This window comes from Salvia splendens, chromosome 6, assembly GCF_004379255.2.
Source record: "Salvia splendens isolate huo1 chromosome 6, SspV2, whole genome shotgun sequence".
In the NCBI taxonomy this organism is placed as follows: domain Eukaryota; kingdom Viridiplantae; phylum Streptophyta; class Magnoliopsida; order Lamiales; family Lamiaceae; genus Salvia; species Salvia splendens.
This window is the reverse complement of record NC_056037.1, coordinates 3,817,110-3,837,764: the sequence shown is the minus strand read 5'-3', so window position 1 is coordinate 3,837,764 and position 20,655 is coordinate 3,817,110. Positions and strand designations below refer to the sequence as shown.

Genomic DNA, 20,655 nt, shown 5'->3' with positions numbered 1-20,655 from the left:
CCTCCTCCGCTAAGCGCGCTGCATCCTCCTGGGCGGCCTGGTGTTGCACCTCTTGAACTAGAGAATTTCACGCGTCATTCCACAAATTGTCCATTTCAGTCCACAAATTCTAGTGAGAGAAAGTTTGAGTGATGAAGAGTTGGAATGGTGTGAAAATAATGAATGGAATGTGGTGTATTTATAGGTGAATTAAATTGAATTAAAAAAATTTATTTTCGCATCTGGGCCGGCGCGCCGGGCACCGCCCCACTATAGCTAGCGCGCCTATTCGCCGCGTCCGCCCCGGACCGGCGCGCGCGTCCTCGCCCCGAAGACGCCGGATGACCGTCCGCCCCGGAAATGTCGTCCGTCTCGGCTATAGATAGCCCCGGGATCGCCCACGCCGGGGCTATAGGCGCGCGGTCCCATAGTGGATATCCTAAGAGGCCACCATCAGTCCAGAACTAAGTGAATGGACATATGATAACATTGTAGTGTGATATTGAAATAAAATTAATTATGAGAAAAATACAGCCATGAATCTTATGTATGAATGTTCAAAGGCAAAAATTTATGATTGGGAACGTGTTGGTTGCAGCCTGGTTTTCTAAACAATTAATTGTATGGGTCCATTTGGCATGTGAATGATGCACTTAAGTAATAGTGATATTATCTAAGTATCTCATAAAGTGTTGCTCCATTTATTACTTATCTATCTCATAAAGGAACTTTCATTCTTTTTAAGTAGATACAATATTTAAATTTTATATGCACGTTCAATTTAGATGCTATAATCATTATCATGATTCTCTTTTTCTTTTTCTTTTTTGTTTTTTTAAAGATAATACACTTATTAATCGATTTTTCGATATGTAGGGCTACCGTTTCTTTTTTGATTAATATTAAATGTCTGGAATTTGGTGGTAATTAAGATATCCAGTAGATATTTTACACAACATAATGTTTTTAAAAGAAATGGTCTCTATTCTTTTAGTCATGCTATATGAAGATTAAGAAATACTAGTAATAGATGTTTAATTATATATTAAATGATGATATAATAAATTAAAGTTTGAGACTAAATAAAATAATAAGTGAATAGTGAATAAAGTATGAGAAATAATAAATAGAAAAGAGAAAAGGTAATTTTGTCAAATAGAAATGACTCCATTATGGTATAATATTTCAAAATGAAAAAAACGACACTATTACCGCTAAATGGAAGGAGTAAATTATTTGAGAAATCATTTGAACTGTCAGTTCATTCATCCATTAATGAAATGCATCTATTATGAATTTTTACTATTTAAGCACTCCTAATTTCTAAATATTATGAGAACGAAGAATCATTTGCAATTATTCGACCATTAAGATATACGGCCAATGTATCTTCTTGCTCAATGAATGCAACATTATAATTTCGAATTTCCTATCAGCACAAATTTTAGTTTATGGTGCAACTAATTTCAGCATATAATTCTTAACTTTATAAATCGTTCTCAAATATTCGTAAAAGAAAATATAGCTAAATTTAACAATAATACAATCCTACTAGTTAGTGTATCAAATAAAGGATATACGTCATGAAATTTCGACTTTATCACTCTTCACCAATAATACATAGGCCATTCATTAGATTTAATGAGAAGTAAGATCACAACAATGTTAATTGTGTAATTGGAAATAATTGGCACAAATATTCTTAATGATTAATTATTTAACAAACATGTCACAGGCAATATGCATTAATCCCCCCCACCAAACGCGGTTGTCCACAAATTCAATAAAATCCATTTAGAGAAATACAGAAATTGAATGGATTGCTTAATGTAATTTTCAGACCAAAAAGTCTAAGTAGGTCGTTCAAATAGTTATTGTTATGTCCCACATTTGATGAGTCCTTATATTGTATAGTCATTCACATGGGTATGAATAGCCTTATTTAATGTTATCTCATAAATTTATCATTTAATTTAAAAAATGGATAGGTAGGAAATACACCTTTAGTTGGCAAAGATTTATAAATTTCAGTTTTTTTCTTTAATTCATAATGTTTGTAATGATTTTTAAAACAAAAATTAAAGTTGAAACTAATATTCATACTATGTTAAAGTGGGTAAGAAGGGTAATTAGAGGAAACATATTTAAGCATTAAATGAAGCTATTATTTTATTATTACACATAATTTATATATTTACCTTTATAGCCAGCCATATTATGGCCACATAGATTGAAATTAGCAGTAAAGTCTGAAGATAATAAAAGAATGAATAGATTAAGAGTCAGAGAGAGAGCATTTTATTGATCATAAAGGCCAAAAAACCTCATTCACCAGAACAAAACTGAGAGCAACCATAGGTAGGAGACGAAGAGAGATGGTCTACTGGTTGGATGCAAGGGAAGGGAACAACGGGATAGACTGAAGTACGAGCTTCCGGCTGCTCCTGAGACCAGTCAAGGTCTGAGGCGGAGTAACTCTCTTCCTGTTAGGCGAGGACGCCTTGATAGGCGACCCTCCTCCTCCTGCAAGAAAATGTGGCATCTCGTCTCCCCCCTCAAGATGCGGCCTCCATTTAGGCGGTGGTGGAAACGCTCCAAAGCCAGAATATGAGCTGGAGCTGGAGCTGGTGGGAGGAACATAGGCTCTAGGTGGCCTCTTCTTTGAAGGCGCGCTTTGATCAAGATCATCGTGAATACAAGCCTTGTAGAGGCTTCTGCTGTCGAGTGCAGCCTTCTCAGTAGTGTCATTTTCATCTTCTACGTCCCCGTGCAATGCTGATGCGCACGAACCTGATACATTATTCGTATAACGAAACAAGTTAGACAAGAAATATAAGTAAATATGGAATTGAGAGGAATGAGTTTAGGCTCACCATCTTTTCTGCCAAACGCATTCTTGCATCCTTCGCATCTGCAGTTTATGGAGCATCCGACACCTCCCTTGAAAAGGTTAAAGGCTCACTATCAAGAAAAAGGGGGAAACGACGTATATACAGGTAGGGGAAGGGAAGATAACCAACTTGATAGCATTCACAGTATTTCTTGAGGCAGCCGGATTTCTTGCAGTTGCATCCTCTTTTATGGCGAGCAGAAGCAGGAGTGTTGGCAAAGTCATCCTGCACGAGACGTAGCAAAGAGTTTCAACACGTTGTATGCAGGCAAGACGAGCAACAAGGTTCAGTTCATACCCCTATTATCTCTGATACAGAATCAGAGGTCCTGATCACTTTAGGAGCAAATGCAAGAGGATTTCTTGACTCAATCTGCTTGCGCGTGGCGAGGACAGTTTCCTCGTGCACGGGCTTGTTGAAGCAGTCTATACACGCGCACGGCTCCACACAGTAGACACCAGCAGCAAAGCACTCACAGTAACTGCAGTTCACACCATGAATTAGCTATCCATTCCTAGATTTTTAGGCTTATGCAAAATGTGGAACTTACAGTTTTAAACACTTTGATTTTTTACAATTGCATCGTTTACAAGATTCACCATCTCCACCTTGCTCCGACTTACGCCTGAATTATCAAATTCCAGCAATTTATGATCAAATGACTCAAGTGTAAAAACTTAATCTCCCTGTGAAAAAGCTGACATACCTCCTCTTCTTTGGACTACTCGGATTTATATCTTCATTCGCGATATATCCAGATTCCCGGCTATGATCTTCCAGGAGAAGGCTTTCGAAGGTATCAACCCCACTTTCCAATAGGTAGCTGCTTAACAAGTCTTGGCTAGTAGTTGGAGGAGGAAAATGGGCAGATGAGCTCGATCCGATCAATAATCTACCAGAGGTTGATGACTCGTGAGTCGCTGCCAAAGCATTCAAATGCAAGCCGATCCCAGGCAGGAGACCAGAACAATCACTTCCAGTCTTAGTCCGAGCTATTTGCTTGTCCGAGGAAGCATTGCCATCAGAGTTTGTTAGCAGTAGAGGCGAATCACGAGCTGATCCATCCTCCATATTCTTCCTATGGCCTCCTGCCATCTCGAAGACAAGAGAGCGCCTTTTCATTCCACGGCTGACACCAGAAAAATTCTGCAAAGGCATGTTTTCAATCATCCCAATTCCTTCTTCAGGCTGACTAGGCATGTTTTCAGCTGCGTTTCCTCGTTCACCACAAGCCGCTGCACCAAAGGATTGGACGTTCTGGATGGCATTCCTAATGCTCCTATAGAAAGCCGTTGCTGGATCAACAGATTCATTGCAAGCCTTTGCTTTTGGTGATTCAAAGATGAAAAGATCAGATGAATCAGCAATCAAACTGTCCCAACAGTTCCCACCAGTATTGCCCAACACCTCCGCATTCGCCTCACTCCTCTGGTCTTCCACAAATGCTGAAGAAGTGCAAGCATATTCTGCTACCTGTTTGGCCTCAAGACCACTCAAGCCCGAGCCGACAATGTCCATCTCACAGCTCAGTGTTTCTGCAAACTCAACCACAAGCTTCGAGCATACATATGGTGACTCACTAGCCTTTTCACAATTTGCATCCGGATTTGACTCCTTGTGTTCGTCCAAGTTCATAGTGACTCCCATGTTTGGATCAACTTTGTTCCCATCATTAGAGGAGAACTCGGGCTTTGATGGATCTGAAAGACTATGCCTGGACACAGGAAACAACAATTACTTCATAAAACATAAATGCATAAACTCGAGATTCAACATAGATTTTATGAAAGATGGAAATGTTACCTGCGAAGAAATCTAGATTCCCTGAGAGAAGCAAGATGGGGTGAACTGAAAACGGATGGAAGAGAAGCAAAGCTAAGTGGATTTATCGTCTGAGAGATGTGCACCGGTTTAACCGGCTTGATAGGGGAAAGATTGTTGAGGAAGCTAAAGACAGGGGAGTCCTGCATGTAACAAGGGGAATCATCAGAAACCAATATCACTGAAAACACACATAGGCCGGGGGCAGCCGCCCCCTAAATCCGCCACTGATTTTAGTGCAGGAAACACACACACACACAATCAGTAAAGATGAGACATAGTGAATAAAAGGATGAGAATTAAGCATAGTTTATGAATGCAAGCTCCATCATAATGGGAGAACTGCAGGCCTAATCTACTTATCAAATAACCAAACTCCCCCATATTTTCAAGGTTGATAAGATGTCTAACAAGAAATACTGAATTTAAAGAAATTTGATCAATTCATCAGTTATTGTTAAGTAAAATCTTATAATATATTTCAAGAAATATGAACTTAGTGGATGATAGTACGAATCAGAGTGAAATAGAATTGAAAGGCATATATGAGAGAATTTCTTCCCAAGAAGCTTAAGGTGAATCTTGGATCTACTGACTCACAATATGCATAATGTGACTTGGTAATCTCCTCAGAATTTTCGGATTTCAGTAAACAACTGAAAATGCATACCAAAATTTGCCAAATCCATGAATAGCACCAGTTATTGAAGGAATAAAGAAAGCAAGATAAAGCTGCCAATGAAATCCACATTAGCATCAATCAAGTAACCAAAAGAACAGAATTTTAACACCAAGAAAGCTTTTTTATAACCAAAATTTCGGTTATCAAACTTCACAAATTAGCAATCACAACTTAAGTAAAATGACAAAATTATTGCATGTTTCGGCAGAACCACCTGAAACCCAGTTTTCATCAATTTAAAAGCAAAACAAAAAACCCACAGTAAAAAATTCAGAAAATGTTGGAATAAAACTCAATCAAACCTCAAATTTGGCAATGGAGTTGGCGATCTGGCTGTTCTTGCTTCTCTCTGGAGTTCCCATGACTTCTCTCTCTCCTCTGGAACTCTCACACCTCTCCCCCATCATTCTATCTTCTTCTCTATCCAACTCTGAAATTCTTGTCTGAATCAGACAACCACACACACTAAAAAAAAGACACACTATTCTTTTCTTTTGTTTGGTTTGTAAGAAACAAAAGGAGTCAAACGAAGAAAGGAGCGGGAAACGAAGGTCAGCAACACAAACAATGATAAAGAAGGGATTTTTCTTCAAGAAAATAAGACCCCACAAAAGATAAAGAAGAAAAAAAAACACACACACACACACACAGAGGCTAACAAATAAAAAGGAAAAAAGAAAACACACTACACACAGTCTCTATGCAGTGCTGCGTTGTGGATGAAGTTATATATGCACAGCAAACTAAGCCAAAAAAAAGGGCTGTTGTTTGTTGGGAGGGAAAACAGTGACAAAAAAGTAACGTAAATAACGCTGAGGAAATTCAATGGCAAATGTATATATACAGATATTCTTTGATTATCTGCACAATTATTCCACGTGGTTCTTTTGATTTCAGTGATAATTTTTGTTTGTTGCTAAATCATTTGGGTTTTACAGTTACGAATTGGTTTTTATTGTGTAAGAGGCGGTTTTATTCGGGTATATTATTATTGTTAATTACGGAATAATTTTCATTTAAGAAAGGCATTACTGCTCAATCATTGGCTTAACTATCAGTAAAACTATGCTTTATTGCCATCTGTTACTATTTCAGTAGATCCAATGTATATTATTTACATTTTTTTATTTTAATAAATTAGTAAATTAGTATAGGCCCAGTTATAGAAATGTTATTATTATTATTATTATTATTTCATTTTTATTCGTGTTGACTATTTGATCTTAGGTCTCACACTTTATTCAGTCAAACAATTGATGCAATTTTATTTAATTTGTTGAAAAATGTAAATGTTATAATGTTGATTGCACGATATTTAGGTACAAGGTTTGTGGCACGGTTATGATTTCATGTTAGTGCAGTTTTATCATGATTAGTAACTAATTATTTTTGCAAACACGATTTGTTCTTTCTCTTCATGATTTTATCTATAATCATTCTGTTTTCTTTTAAAGCCATTCATGGCGGGTAATTTCCCATTTAGGTTTCTTATTTTAATATTCAAAATAGGAAAAGGAAAAGGAAAAGAAAAGGAAATAAAAAGATGGATTGGAGGAGAAGCAATGAATAAGGGAAAAAGTAAATATATTCTTACTCCAAAAGTAGCTACGTGTAGTATATGGAGTATATTGCAGCAATTCTATTACAAAGTTAAATTGTAAAAAAAAACGATCTATTTCATAACTTTGACATTTTTTCAATTGTCCCATAGCAAGAAATATCATCATGCTACATTTTGAATTTATGTACGTAGTGTGTACATTTATAAAAATTAAAGCCATAATGACTAAAGGTATTAAAGAACGTTGTTGTTTATATAGTATAATATTATGTTCGCATGATATTTTGCGTTTGTCAAAATCATACTCCATATAATTTCTCAAATCATTAACTATGAGACAATTGAGAAAAGTTAGGATGTAATTGGCCATTTTTTGAAATTGCAAGATAGACCAGAATTTGATCAAACTTTATGATTTTTTTAGCAAAATATTTTTAATATCTAACCTATTATCAAGTACACTACTAAAATAAAGAAAGTAGAAATTATCCATCTTAAGAACGTATCATCTTTGTGCATGACCTAAAAAATGAATTCGTAGACTCCGACCTAATAAAGAAAATTGTAATCGGCATTTGAAGATGAGAATAAAGGCGATAGCAATGACTATAGCAGATAATGGTCGAAAAACGAAAGTAAATCCAAACCCTGAAAAATTGGGATAAGCTGTAATCAATGACAACTACAAATATCATAATATGGAATTAGTAGATTTCCCAAGCCCTAAGTATCCACATTGACTAGGTGAATGCATGGTGTCACCAAAACAATAAATAAAGAAATAAAAATAATAAAAGCAGTGGAAAACATGCCAAAATAATAGAAATGGAATTTAATGTTGGCGCGCCGGAGAATTTAAACGTGTGGGACCATACGTGATCGGCCACGTGAGGTGTACAATTACTAACAGTGGTCCCGCCCGCACCTAATTATCTAACTTCAACGCCATGACATACATCTCGTGAAATTTGTATTTATTGTTAAAATGGCCATCTTTATTATTTTGTACTACATTTATTGTTGTCACATTTATGTTTGTTAAATTGGTCGATCGACACATGAATTTTTCTAGTCATTTTCTTGAAATGACTGTGTCAGCACCAAATGTGCGACTGATTTTAATTTTTAAGTACACTATACATATCTAGATTATTTTATGATTTTTTTATAACACTCCATTTCCTTTCTTCCTTTATTGAATCTTTCTTTGCTTTTAGCACTGATTTTAATGAATTAAAAGAATGTTGATATAACTTCAAAAAGAATAAGATAAGAACAGACCAGTAAATATTTTTGTCCTAATTTATTTCCACTTTAACCGCTTTTACTTTGACTAATTATAATCTTCTTTTCGGAATTGGATTGCTACATTTACTGGTGGTTCCAATTCTATTTTGGACAGTCTTAATGTCACGTGATACCCTCCAAATATTTTACAGCATTAAACTTGAAATTAATAGTCAAAATCTTATAAAGTTCTTGAGTTGTGTTTATGGTCTAGCACGTGACATTTTGATTCATGTTATTCATATTAATTCATACTCCCTTCATCCCAAGATAAGCGAGTCGTAGATTTTTTTTGAGATGTCCCAATATAAGTTAGTCATTTCCATTTTTAGCAAAAAATCATCACTCTTACTTTATTCTACATCTTCTTTATTCTCTTTTTACTCATTACTTTTCTTTCTCTCATACTTTACTCTCGCCATTCTAACTTACTATTTAATATCAATTCCTTAAATCTTGTGCCTAAAAAATACTTCGCTTAAGGGTTACAAAAAATAACAAATTTCCTACACTCTATTTCTGTTCCATCCTTCTCTATAGAAGACAATTTCACTTTTTATTAGGGTCTATCTGATTATCTCCAGTTATACTAAATTTCTTTTTTTTTTTGTGAAAAGCTTCTTCAATCATACCGCAAATTCAAACCGATTGTTGCGTTTTTCTACAAAAATGACACACCAAATATTGGTCTGTTTCAAAAAGTTGCGTCACATATATTAAAAAATGGTGTAATATTTGAGTTCGATATAAACGGTAAAATTAAAGAATAATGTTATGCGGCCACATTATGGCCAGCCATAAATTAATTAAATAACAAAAAAAATTGATTTTTTTTCAAATTTTTGGTTTAATACTACTTGATTTTACTTTTATATCATCTTCATTATATGTTGCTCAACATGTTAGTGTTGCTCTTTCATAGTTTTTGCTCAACTTATTACTACTGTCATTTCTTGATTGTTGCTCAACGTATATAGTAATTCGTGATATTAATGTGTTTTACGTAATGGAATTCAAAGATAAGTATCAACTCACAAATCCATTCACACACATATAAGTTTATATCGGTAATTCTAATTTTTTTATACATGTAAATGGACTAAATTAACTCTTTATGGCCGACCACATTATGGCCATTTAGCATCACTCAAAATTAAATTATCAATGATATAATAGAACGATATAATAGAACATTAGCAATCACATTGAAAAGAATAAAAAGTTGTCAATCATATCAACAAAATATATATAAAAAAGGCTATAATCAACAAATTGGGAAAATGCTAAATGCATTACTACTACGACGACTACTACTATAAGTAATAATGGAGAAAGAAAAAATTAAATTACCTTGCTCTCAAAGTTATTAAAAGACTAATCAGATTTATGACCTCGTATGTACACAGAGTTTTCTCCATGTCAATTAATTTAAGTTAATCGCCAGCTTCTCTCCTAGAACTAGAAGGGATATTAGAACACTGACTTCCACATAAATATTTTGATTTAAATATTTTTCAGAAGGTATATATCATTAATTTTATAATACTTCAACCGACATCATAATTGCATATGTTAAGAAAACGAAAATTTTAATATTATTGTGCATGTTCATATATTCGTGTGCTTACTGTTATAAAGATACCGTCTAACTAATGTACCCATATTTGATGAATTTATTATGCTGATATAGTCATGCTTCAGTTGATCTTTTGCATATATTGTATTAATCTGCATATATCATTATATCACTTTGAAAATGCCACTTGTATGATCTATAATACAGTAGCAAAGACAATTATAAATATATTTTGAACTAAAATTATTGATCAATATCATATTAAATGTATCATCATAATATGAAAACGTATCAATACGTTACATGCAATATAACAGGACTATGTATATATGCATATCGGTATATATAAGAACATGTCAGTACTCATGCACGCTACTCTCACTCGACATGTGCCCCGAAAACACGGACTAACAATAGAATTTTCCATTACTAAAAATTAAAGGTAAATGACTAAAATGTATTGAAATTAAATTAATATGAATAAACTGTTGGGATCCTTCTTACTGGAATTACAAGAGATAAACAATACCGGGCGTAATACAACCTAAGAAGGAAGAACTGAAAACTGAAAAATTACACGAAAATCGAAACTGTCAAAGGAAATTAAACTTAGCCGAGTCGAGGAAGCCTCTTTCCGCAAGACGAGATACGCCCCGGTAGTGCTCTCGGTTTGGCGTGTCGTCCCCAAAGATAAAACGGCTATGTCTCTGGTGAAGCAGCACCGCAATCAACAGAGCTCCGGCGAACTGGATGGAGGAAAGAGCAGAGCTTTGATAGAAAAACAATGCAGAAAGAGTATGATGCTTGTGAGTATGTTCGTATGTTGTTCTATATCCTAATGCAAGGAATGACTAGCCTATTTATAGGCTTGGTCTACTGCGGGGGTCAACTCAGCCTTGATGGCTGTCATCATGGCTCATCATGGCGGGGCAGTAACCGCCGGCCGTTACGAGTTTGAAAGCTGGAGTGGTCGACGTTGAATCTAGACGCTGTACACGCCCTAGTTCAACCGTCACATGTGGACTTCGTGAAGCGACTTGATCAAGACACTGATCAAGCCATCGCTCAAGGCGCAGCAGACAGAGTTGATCAGGCTGCTGCCCAAAACATTAAGTCTGGATCCAGGGACAAGCCCAAAGACCAAATGCCAAGATCCAAGGGCAAGGGCGCGGCTCGGCTCGGTACGCATGTGGGCTCTTTTACCCATCTTAGTCCACGATAATTACATAGGGTAATAAGTCACTTAATAAATACACATTTAAAGATGTGTCTCATCTCCTATGTGGGATAACTAACACTAGTTAATTACTCCCTACACTTTCAACTCATAGCTTTATCAAAAGCTACAATGTGACCAACTTTTATCCACTATTTCTCACTCACCGGGAATCGGATTTGAGAAATTGAGTATATTGCGGTCATCTACGCGGAACGTATATCGACGCTATATCATTTAATTTCCAAAAATTAAATGTCTCGTCACATTTATTATTGGTCAACCTTCGTTGACTGGACATCTTAAATTCAAGATTCCAACGTAAACTTGCATAAAACATTAGCTGTCAAATTAAATGAATGTTAGTAGTAATAATTATAATTTTCATTTGAGATGTGGTTATTATATAATTAACTAATTGGGCTGTCTTGGACTTGGATCCCCGGCTGTGTATCTGCTCTAGTCAAGGCCCACTCTCCTTTATTACTGAAATATGTAAAAAAAATTGAAAATTGGATATGGACAGCAATAAGTATCAAGACGATTGAGTCAATTGACCATGAATTAACTAACTCTCTTTGAATGAGGTTAAAGAAATTTTAGTAATGAGAATGGAAATACTTAATAATATAAAGTAAATGCTCGTGAGATGTTAATTATTTCAATTAATGTAGCGGATCGTTTAAATACAAAATTAGACAATTTTAATACAATAATTAACTCCGGTCCTATAAAGAGTGGAAATTAATTCATTGTTCAAATTAATTGCTTATAAGTCATACAAATTAAAACATTTGCAATAATATGGATCTATCATCTATGGATAATCAAAAAAGCAACAATTGAATCAATATATATTGATTCATTAAAATTAAAACATTTCAATAATATGGATCTATGGAAAATAAAATTGCAACCATGAGCAATCAATATATATTGACTCTTCATAAAGAGTCAATGAAACAAAAAAGATACTAATCCACAATTGAGATCCCATATTCTCATGTAATAATTTTATTATTTATACGCTCTTCACACAAAATATTCTATATCTTTGACAAGATGTATATAATGTTTACCTATGATTTGCTACATATGTGTATAATTTACTATATATGTGTATTATTCAAAAGATGAGCTTTTTCATTAATAGTTAGCTATATATTCCGTCTTGGAATGTGTAGTTGCCGAGTTTTATTTTTTTTCATTTATTAAACAGGTGAATGTTTAATTAAACCTGTAACGGCTAGTTAAGATTTGTTGTTTTATAACATTATAGCAGTTGTATTGTCTGATTTAAAGCACTATTGTTCTTTTATTGGAGGAAGGAAATTTTTACAGGAATAGAAGATGAGCTACAACAACAATGGCAGGTTAGTTCTTCAATCCCCAACAAAAGCCCCATTTTATTTTCTTTTAATTTTTCGAATAGGGTCCATTTTAATATTATTTTCTTGATTTTGTGGTTTATCATGCTATTTTCTAAATCTGTAAATGAAGATGTTAATCCTGATTGTTTAGCTATCTTGGAATATCTGATTCTTGTATATTGTTAGATGTTTTTTCTAGAAGAACTTTCCCTTTTTTTATGTATTTGACAAGAATTTGTTAATTAGGGCATTGTGTATGCACAAAAAGTGGTTTCTTGATTTATTTAGTTAGAACAATCATTTCTTAACTTCAGCATGATTTTCTTGTTGTTTATGGTTTCTGAGCTTCTTGGATTATGCTCAAAGCTAGTTTCTTCACATCAATGTGCATTTCTCTGTTTAAGCTCATTGTTAAAAGAAATTGGTGAATTGATAACAGTGACATGTGGGGCTGGAGAAATCAGGTTTATTCTCTTGAAGATAACACTAGCATAGGTAAGCTCTGAATTCGTGTTTTTCGCTTGTTTGGTTGAGGGATTTGAAGGTTAACTTTGCCTAATGTGGTTGGCAGAAGCATCTAAGTCCCTTATGAATGAAGTGGAACACAATGTAGATCATATCTCTTATATGTTCGACAACGAGACTACCCCGGTTAAGGCCTGTGGAGACTTGCCCTACTATGTCACCAACAATGGTATGATGTTCTGTCCATCTAATTATTGTTAATTGATGTGACGAAGCAAAATCATCTGTTTTTTTCATTTGTTACTATTGCTTGTTCTATCTGTGTGCATTCTTTGTCCATGTTGCTCAACTCGTGCCTCATTGGATAAACTGCAGGGACATCAGGGAAAGAGTCGGAGCTGTACAGGGATCACTCGTCTCAAGTGAAAAGGCGCAGGATGCTGCAGTTTGAGTCCGAAGTCTTGGAAACGCCCATTTGCAACGATGAGGAGTTTTTAAGATCTAAGGTTGATGCAACTAGTTATTTTTCCATCACATTTTTTCCAAAACAGATGCTAATTCTTGTTTGATTCCTTGTTTAGGAGACAGAACAGTCTCTTGAAGCTGCTATTTCAGACATGTCACAGTGGGTCGCTGGTTTCACAAGTTCGTCTCTCACATATCTCGTGCCTGATTTTAAATCACGCGTGTGTTTTTTATATAACGATATACTAATATATAGATGGCATGTCTGCAGCCAGCAATGAGTGCTTGGATCCTTCATCCGAAGGGTGGATGGCAGACTGCTTCAATGATCCCGGGATGCACCTCTGCAACGAAGATTTGTACGTTCGCCATCACTTTTTCACCATTTCTTTAACTAAAACATTATTGATGACAAGAGCTCTTTGTATAAACAACAGCAATAGTGCATGTGGAGGAGCATCCGATGTTCAAATTGATGTCACGGGTAATCTTAAAACCATCTCCCTTTCTTCCACCTCCCGTTTGAACTCTCAAAGCAACGTAAACGTGCTATTGCAGAGCTTTGCAACACTGCTCCTACTTATGAGGTCAAGAACACTCTTAGTATTAGTACTCCTCGAAACGTTGTCTTCAGAGGTACAAAATCATACATGCGAACGCCTCCCAAGCCAGCATCATCGGTGATCTATCCATTCACATTCATCAAACCATGTAGTCTGCTCGGACACACAACTCTCCAGGACATAAACCAGAGGATCCACAATCCACCAAAGCCTAAACCAGCAGAAGACGAGTATCCCACATCAGCATTCTCCGGGAAGCCTGTCGTTGGGAAGACCAAAATCCACACCGAAGGTGGGAAGGGCAGCATCACAATCATGAGGACCAAAGGGTAGGTGATGATGGTCAAGGATGATGCTCGTTTCTCACGAGGAACGAGAGTAAGCTCACACCTTGAGATCAGTTCCCAACTGATTTCTCAAGATTATACTAGAGGATCTTAGCCTAAGTTGAGCCTCATTTTTGCATTGTTTCTATAGAGGAAAGCTACTTCAGTTTTCATCATATTTTTGTGATAAACATCAAAACCGCCATTGATTTTGAGGTTTTCCTTTTCTTACAGCTTTATCAAAATGATAGGCATATAAATGTATAAATCGTTATACTTGTTGATGCCATTATCATCTTATGCCATTCTCCTTTTTCTGTTTCAACATGTTGGTATTGATTTCAAATTTCAGTACTAAAATGTGTATTTATTTTTTTTCATCTTTTTTTGGGAGAAGTGTTTTACTGATTGGGCTTGAATAAATATGTAAAAAGGCTAGTAAATATTATTAGAGCCCAAAAAAACATAACACCACCTAATAAATATTGGGTGGTTAGTATTTAAAAAAAGCAAACTGTTAAGTTCATAACTTTCTCATCAAAATTATTCTATCAACTAGATGTGAATAATTACTATAAGAAGAATGTTTGTATTCATTCATCAGTGAGGCTATACTAATTTAATCTTCCATTAATTATCACTAGTATCTAAAATTAAGTATCATAAGGGTATAATATTATGATTATTATTATTATTATTATGGTTTGTATTATTTTTGTAGTAAGAAATTTGGGGTCCCACGCGGGCAAGATATCTAGAAAATCAATATTTAATTATTTTGTGTATTTGTTTACGTCATTAAATGTGAGTCTAAAATCAATTTTATATTTATTACACGATGAGATAGTATATTAATATATTCCTCCATCAGAAAAACTATCTGTAGGCTTAGAGAATCAAATAATCTGATTGTTTATTCTGTATAGGAAACCTCAATAACTCACTAATTTATTGATAGTCAACCTTTTGTGGAAGACTCGTATTTGTTGGATCTAATCCATTAGCCGTGCTTTTTACATTAGAATCAACCGAATATTTGTTGAAACAATAAATAATTGTTATTTATAGGTAGACTTTCTTTTAATTTGCAACTTCTATCACTATTATTGTACGTATTAAAAGATTAAATTTTAGGGACGAGTTTGGTTTGACATCCCATTCAACTACGGGATGGGATCCCCTGCTGTGGTGGGAGCACAGCAAGGGCTGCTGTGCCTCTCCCATACAAATATTTTAATATTAAATTCAAATTATTAAAATAAAAAAAAAAAAAATTAAAATTAAAATATTTTTGTGAGGAGCAGCAGCCCCTGCTGTGCTCCCACCACAGCAGGGGATCCCATCCCTTCAACTACTGCTACTTGTTGTCAATGAAGGCAAAGTAAACACTAAAACTGGTGGTTGCTACTTGTTACCTTAGAGTTAACATTTTTAAGTTTATGCCTTTTTCCATAAGCATAATGTATATATGGGCTCATGTGATTTTCTTATAAATCTCATCATAAATTAATTAGAAATGTTATACTACACATCTTATAGTAGTATATATCGCTCTCGTTTTGTTCAAATAGTCTTTAACTTTTTTGTTTTATTCATTATTAATTTTATGAATACATAAAAATATTGTCAGTTTTCTAATAGATTTAAACCAAATTACAAAATGAAAAAAATATTATAATATGGATTAATTGCCAATAGTACACGAATGGTCCACGATTTTATAAGGGCATCAGCAGTGGGGCGCCCTAAGGCGCGCTCTATGCACCGCCACGTCAGCATTTTATCCTTCTACCCTTTCACCTGCAGTGGGGCGTCCTATAAGCCGCCATAAGCATTTTCTTTTATTTGAATATTTAGATAAATACAAAAATTGGGAAAAATCTTCATTTCATTTATAAAATTAATACATTACAATACGAATTAAAAAAAATACGCAAACTCAGCGACGACGGTTACGGGCCCACACTTCTTCAATCATGTCGTTCATGAGCTGAGCATGGTCTTGTTGGTTGCGCATTGAGGCCTGGGGATCTGCTCCGCCGCCGCCGCCGCCTCCTCGCGCTGCATTTCGGCTAAGCATTCTGCCATTGCTTCTTGAACGGCTGCATTTAAGGCTTGAGTCAAGGTCAGACTACCGCCCTCTGAATAACTCCGGTCATCGTCGTTGTTCATTTTGGTTTGTGAGAGATGAGAGAAATGAGAGATGCGAGATATGTTCGTATGAAAAATAGAATGCGAAACGAGGTTTAATAAATAGACAAAATTCGAAAAAAAAACAAAAAACGCGTTGCATCGTCCACGCCATCGTCCGCGTCGCCCACAGTGGGCGGGCGATGGCGCGGACGATGCCATATCGTCTGCGCTTCCTCCGCGGACTATCTGTCGGGCGAGGACGACGCATCGTCCATCGTCCGCACACCCACAATGGCAGACGATGGCGCGCCCGAGGCATCGGGCTGCCTATCATCCGCCCCACTGTGGGTTCCCTAATATTTCCCGTTTTTTTATATTTGATTTTTCTCAACTTCACCCAGAATCTTGGTTAATCGTTGGTTCGCGGTTCACAATTTTCCTAACCATAACTAGACCCAGTGGAGTTACAAACCCGATATCCAATTCAAGTTTCAAATTAAAAACACCAATTCAATTTTAAAGTGAATCGACGACCCCAATTTAAGTTTAACCATACTAACAATAATAGCAAGTGAGTACCTTGATATCTTCGCCACAGCTCCAACTCCCGTCGTCTTTTATTTGTTGTAATTGGATACTTACTAATAATAGTACAAGATTAAACATACTTCTTTGCTTAGATTATGCAATGCAAAAAATGGTGAGGTGATTATTGATTAATAATATAAGAGAAACACAAAAAAAAGTGGAGCCACATTAAATTGTGTAAATAATTATATTGAAGTGTTTTATGGATTGAACTTTTGTTTTAGGCATCGTAATAATGTGAAATAAATTACTACTCCCTCCATTCCATAGTAGTGGGGGCATTTCTTTTCGGCACGGAGATTAAGAAAGTAGAGAGATGAAGAGAGAATAAAGTAAGAGAGAGTAAAGTAAGTGAGAAGAAATATGTTAACTTTTACTAAAAAGGGAAATGACTCCACTACTATGGAATGTACCAAAATGGCAAAATGACTCCACTACTATGGAACGGAGGGAGTACTACTTACTACTAAAACAAAGAGGGGTAATTTGGTAAATTCAAGAGGGGTATTTGTAGATTTTCAGGTAATTTAGTTGGACGGACATGCACGGAATAGTACCTTTATGTTTTTCGGTGTACCTTCTGTCCTATCCTAAATTCTCTCTCACTAGAAACCTAAGTGAAAGTAAAACCTCAATTTTAGGCAACACCCTCTCTCTCTCTCTCTCTCTCTCTCTCTCTCTCAGCCCTTTATATCTGGACCCTCATTCACCGTCATTCTTCTTCACACAATTAATATTCTCTCTTTCTGAGAATATGTCGGCTTAAATTTCAAGTTCTTGATTTTTTTAGAAATCTGGTCAAATTTTGCGGTTTTGCAGTTTAATTCGTGCGATATACGTACTCGTAGCTAGCATATGCTTGTTAGTATATTTTGATTGGATGTGTGAAACTGTTGATTTTTTTTACTTGAGTAAAGATTTGATTTTTATTTTGTTTTTTTGGGTTTGATTCTGTTAAGAAGATTGTTATGGGTTGTGTTGGAGCCGATCTTTGCTATTAGAAAAACATTGAGGTCATTTTCTTAGGGTTTACTTTTTAATCTTTTCTATTTGGGCATTTTCCCCAGCTCTAATTGCTGGCTTGAATAAATAAGGCTTTTCATTTCTTGAAAAGTCAAATTTTTTATTTTTAATTCTCTTGCATTACTTTGTCCTCTCTTTTATACGAATCGTAAGTCCACATTGGAATAGACTTCTTTGTTTAGCTCATTCGTAGTTATTTGTGTTAGAGTTCGTCTTGCAATAGGAAAGTTGTCAAGAGTTTTCGTTGTTATAAATTTGGAGATAAAAAGGTTGAATTGAAGCTCTGATCACATATTGATTTTGTATGCTCGTTTGCCTATTTTAGTTATAAGTTTTTTATTCTGCTGGCATATTTTCGAGTTTAAAGGCTGAGTCTTAGCAGCATGGATCCGAATACGAGTGAGGAATTGAAGGGTGAGGGAAATAGTAGTAGTAAGAGCTTGTCGGATAAGAGCGTAGAAAGCATTAGCAGCAAAGATATGATTTTTCGGGCTGATAAGATTGATCTCAAGAGCTTAGATTTACAGCTTGAGAAGCACTTGAGCAAGGTTTGGTCCAGGAATTTGGAAACTCAGACCAGCCAGAAGCCGAGAGAGGTGTGGGAGATCGATCCTACTAAGTTAGAACTTCGATACCTTGTGGCTCAGGGGACCTATGGCATAGTTTACCGGAGTACTTATGATGGCCGGGATGTTGCAGGTATTTGTCCAATCTTGTTGTTTAAGGTTGTCTTTCTGTTATGTATGTCATATTTATTAGTATCTGAAACTGTTTTTATCGGCTGTATCTTTTAGGCAATGCTCGTTGCTTTCTTTTCTGGTCGATACTAGTGAAAACTTACACAATGACTTGATCTTATTTAGCTTTTAAATATCAGAGTAAATGTTTGGGCTGATACTGTATCTACGGAGTGATGGTTTTTGAAGTCGTTATTCAACCAAAATGCGGTTATTACTTCAAACTTGTGTGCCCTCTAAGTCATAGTAATATTTGCACGAGTTGCTTCTTTAATAATAGCTCATCTTCTTCGATATACGAGTTCATTTTAGGCCTCATGATGCCCCTTTCTCTGTTTCACCACTCTGTAGCTACGAAACATCATCTGCGTATTTCGTATAACAACAACCCTTAATGTGTTTCTAGACATTGCCTGTATTCCAGTGCATAGATTTAGGTTTGCAGCAAAATTAAATCCAAAACACAGTGGATTAGATAATTCAAGTAACTGAGTTGCACAGTGAAAACTTTATATGCTACATAGTAGTACTATGTTTGTGTGGTCATTATTTATAGCAAAAATCGAGTTTAGATGTTTTTCCTCTTCTGCAGTTAAGGTGTTGGATTGGGAGGATGGCACGAAAACAGCTGCAGAAGCTGCTGAGATTCGAGCATCATTCAAACAGGAGGTTTCTGTTTGGCACAAGCTCGACCATCCCAACGTTACAAGTGTAAATATCTAACTTATTTCAGGGTCTATTCTCCGTGTTTGAAGTTTTTGTAATTATTCCTAAAAATGAATTCTCGTTGTAGTTCATTGGCGCGTCAATGGGGGTGTCACAATTGAAAGTTCCTCCAAAGAATCCATCCGAGGGTTACACGAACCTCCCGCCAAGGGCATGTTGTGTTGTCGTGGAATTTCTCTCCGGAGGCACATTGAAGAGCTACTTATTCAAGAATCGGAAAAAGAAGCTTCCCTTTAAAGTTGTGATCCAGCTTGCTCTGGACCTTGCACGAGGGTAAATCTTTCTTAAATGTGCATTTTGTCTGCAGTAGCTCTATCATTCGATGTTTTACCTTATGTCATTCGTCTCCTTGCAGGCTGAGCTATCTGCACGTGCAAAGGATTGTACATCGTGATGTGAAAGCAGAAAACATGCTTATAGGTGCTCAAAGAACACTGAAAATCGCTGATTTTGGTGTCGCTCGTGTTGAAGCTAATAATCCGAGCGACATGACTGGTGAAACCGGAACTCTAGGCTATATGGCTCCTGAGGTAACTCTCTAGAAATGACATAAAAATATGGAAATCAATATCCTTTGTTGCGACGTACATGCTTATAAATGATAAATTTATGGTCTACTTAGGTACTCGATGGGAAGCCTTATAACCGAAAATGTGACGTATACAGTTTCGGTGTTTGCTTGTGGGAAATATACTGTTGTGATCTGCCTTACAACGATTATAGCTTTGCTGATATTATGTCAGCTGTTGTTCGACAGGTAACTTTTATTCACCTTACTGTGATTAAGTTTTGAGCGTTCGATCATTCTAATACTCTCGATCATATGTCTTGGTAGAATCTACGACCGGAGATCCCACGTTGTTGTCCGAGCTCTCTTGCAAGCATCATGAAACGGTGTTGGGATGCAAACCCAGACAGACGGCCGGAGATGGATGAGGTTGTGAGGCTGCTCGAGGCAATCGACACGAGCAAAGGCGGCGGCATGATACCGGAGGACCAATCAGCAAGGTGTTTCTGCTTTGCTCCGACTAGAGGCCCATAAAAGATTGTCTAGCTTCTCCTCTGTTTTTTCAGCCATTAATTAGATGAATTCCCATTTGTGAAGATAGTTTTCTTTATCTACTTTTAAGGATTTATGGATTTGTGATTTTCTTCACAATGCTATCTATTTGCCTTCATTGTTGGCCTTTTTTTCTTTTTAATTCCAAATGAAATGACAGATTTGCAAAAATATTGTACTACCAAG

General features: G+C 35.9%; 3 protein-coding genes across 3 annotated transcripts; 2 read left to right on the top strand and 1 right to left on the bottom strand.

The window, feature by feature from the left end:
* Positions 1-2,108: 2,108 nt before the first annotated feature.
* Positions 2,109-6,158, bottom strand: LOC121807561 (protein tesmin/TSO1-like CXC 2). Its single transcript, XM_042207826.1, has 8 exons — positions 5,676-6,158; positions 4,674-4,834; positions 3,577-4,584; positions 3,421-3,495; positions 3,168-3,351; positions 3,000-3,095; positions 2,853-2,919; positions 2,109-2,769 (listed from the first exon to the last, which is right to left on the bottom strand). Exons 1-8 carry the CDS (start codon positions 5,778-5,780, stop codon positions 2,360-2,362), a joined length of 2,106 nt encoding a protein of 701 aa, XP_042063760.1. The 5' UTR covers positions 5,781-6,158; the 3' UTR covers positions 2,109-2,359.
* Positions 6,159-12,326: 6,168 nt separating this feature from the next.
* Positions 12,327-14,527, top strand: LOC121807770 (protein XRI1-like). Its single transcript, XM_042208085.1, has 8 exons — positions 12,327-12,386; positions 12,823-12,878; positions 12,955-13,077; positions 13,224-13,354; positions 13,430-13,493; positions 13,585-13,672; positions 13,751-13,797; positions 13,872-14,527. The coding sequence occupies exons 1-8, from the start codon at positions 12,364-12,366 to the stop codon at positions 14,207-14,209; spliced, it is 870 nt and encodes a 289-aa protein (XP_042064019.1). The 5' UTR covers positions 12,327-12,363; the 3' UTR covers positions 14,210-14,527.
* Positions 14,528-17,498: 2,971 nt separating this feature from the next.
* LOC121807769 (serine/threonine-protein kinase STY13-like) lies at positions 17,499-20,587 on the top strand. Its single transcript, XM_042208084.1, has 6 exons — positions 17,499-18,645; positions 19,276-19,394; positions 19,477-19,682; positions 19,765-19,939; positions 20,032-20,166; positions 20,245-20,587. Exons 1-6 carry the CDS (start codon positions 18,330-18,332, stop codon positions 20,449-20,451), a joined length of 1,158 nt encoding a protein of 385 aa, XP_042064018.1. The 5' UTR covers positions 17,499-18,329; the 3' UTR covers positions 20,452-20,587.
* The last annotated feature ends 68 nt before the right edge of the window (positions 20,588-20,655 follow it).

Coding starts and splice junctions, on each gene's coding strand:
- LOC121807561 (XM_042207826.1), bottom strand. CDS start 5,780: ATGATGGGGGAGAGGTGTGAGAGTTCCAGAGGAGAGAGAGAAGTCATG. Junction 3,496..3,576: donor AGTAGTCCAAAGAAGAGGAG/GTATGTCAGCTT, acceptor TTGATAATTCAG/GCGTAAGTCGGAGCAAGGTG. Junction 2,770..2,852: donor TGCGTTTGGCAGAAAAGATG/GTGAGCCTAAAC, acceptor ATAATGTATCAG/GTTCGTGCGCATCAGCATTG.
- LOC121807769 (XM_042208084.1), top strand. CDS start 18,330: ATGGATCCGAATACGAGTGAGGAATTGAAGGGTGAGGGAAATAGTAGT. Junction 19,395..19,476: donor ACCATCCCAACGTTACAAGT/GTAAATATCTAA, acceptor TTCTCGTTGTAG/TTCATTGGCGCGTCAATGGG. Junction 19,940..20,031: donor TAGGCTATATGGCTCCTGAG/GTAACTCTCTAG, acceptor TGGTCTACTTAG/GTACTCGATGGGAAGCCTTA.
- LOC121807770 (XM_042208085.1), top strand. CDS start 12,364: ATGAGCTACAACAACAATGGCAG. Junction 12,879..12,954: donor TGAAGATAACACTAGCATAG/GTAAGCTCTGAA, acceptor TGTGGTTGGCAG/AAGCATCTAAGTCCCTTATG. Junction 13,078..13,223: donor CTACTATGTCACCAACAATG/GTATGATGTTCT, acceptor GATAAACTGCAG/GGACATCAGGGAAAGAGTCG.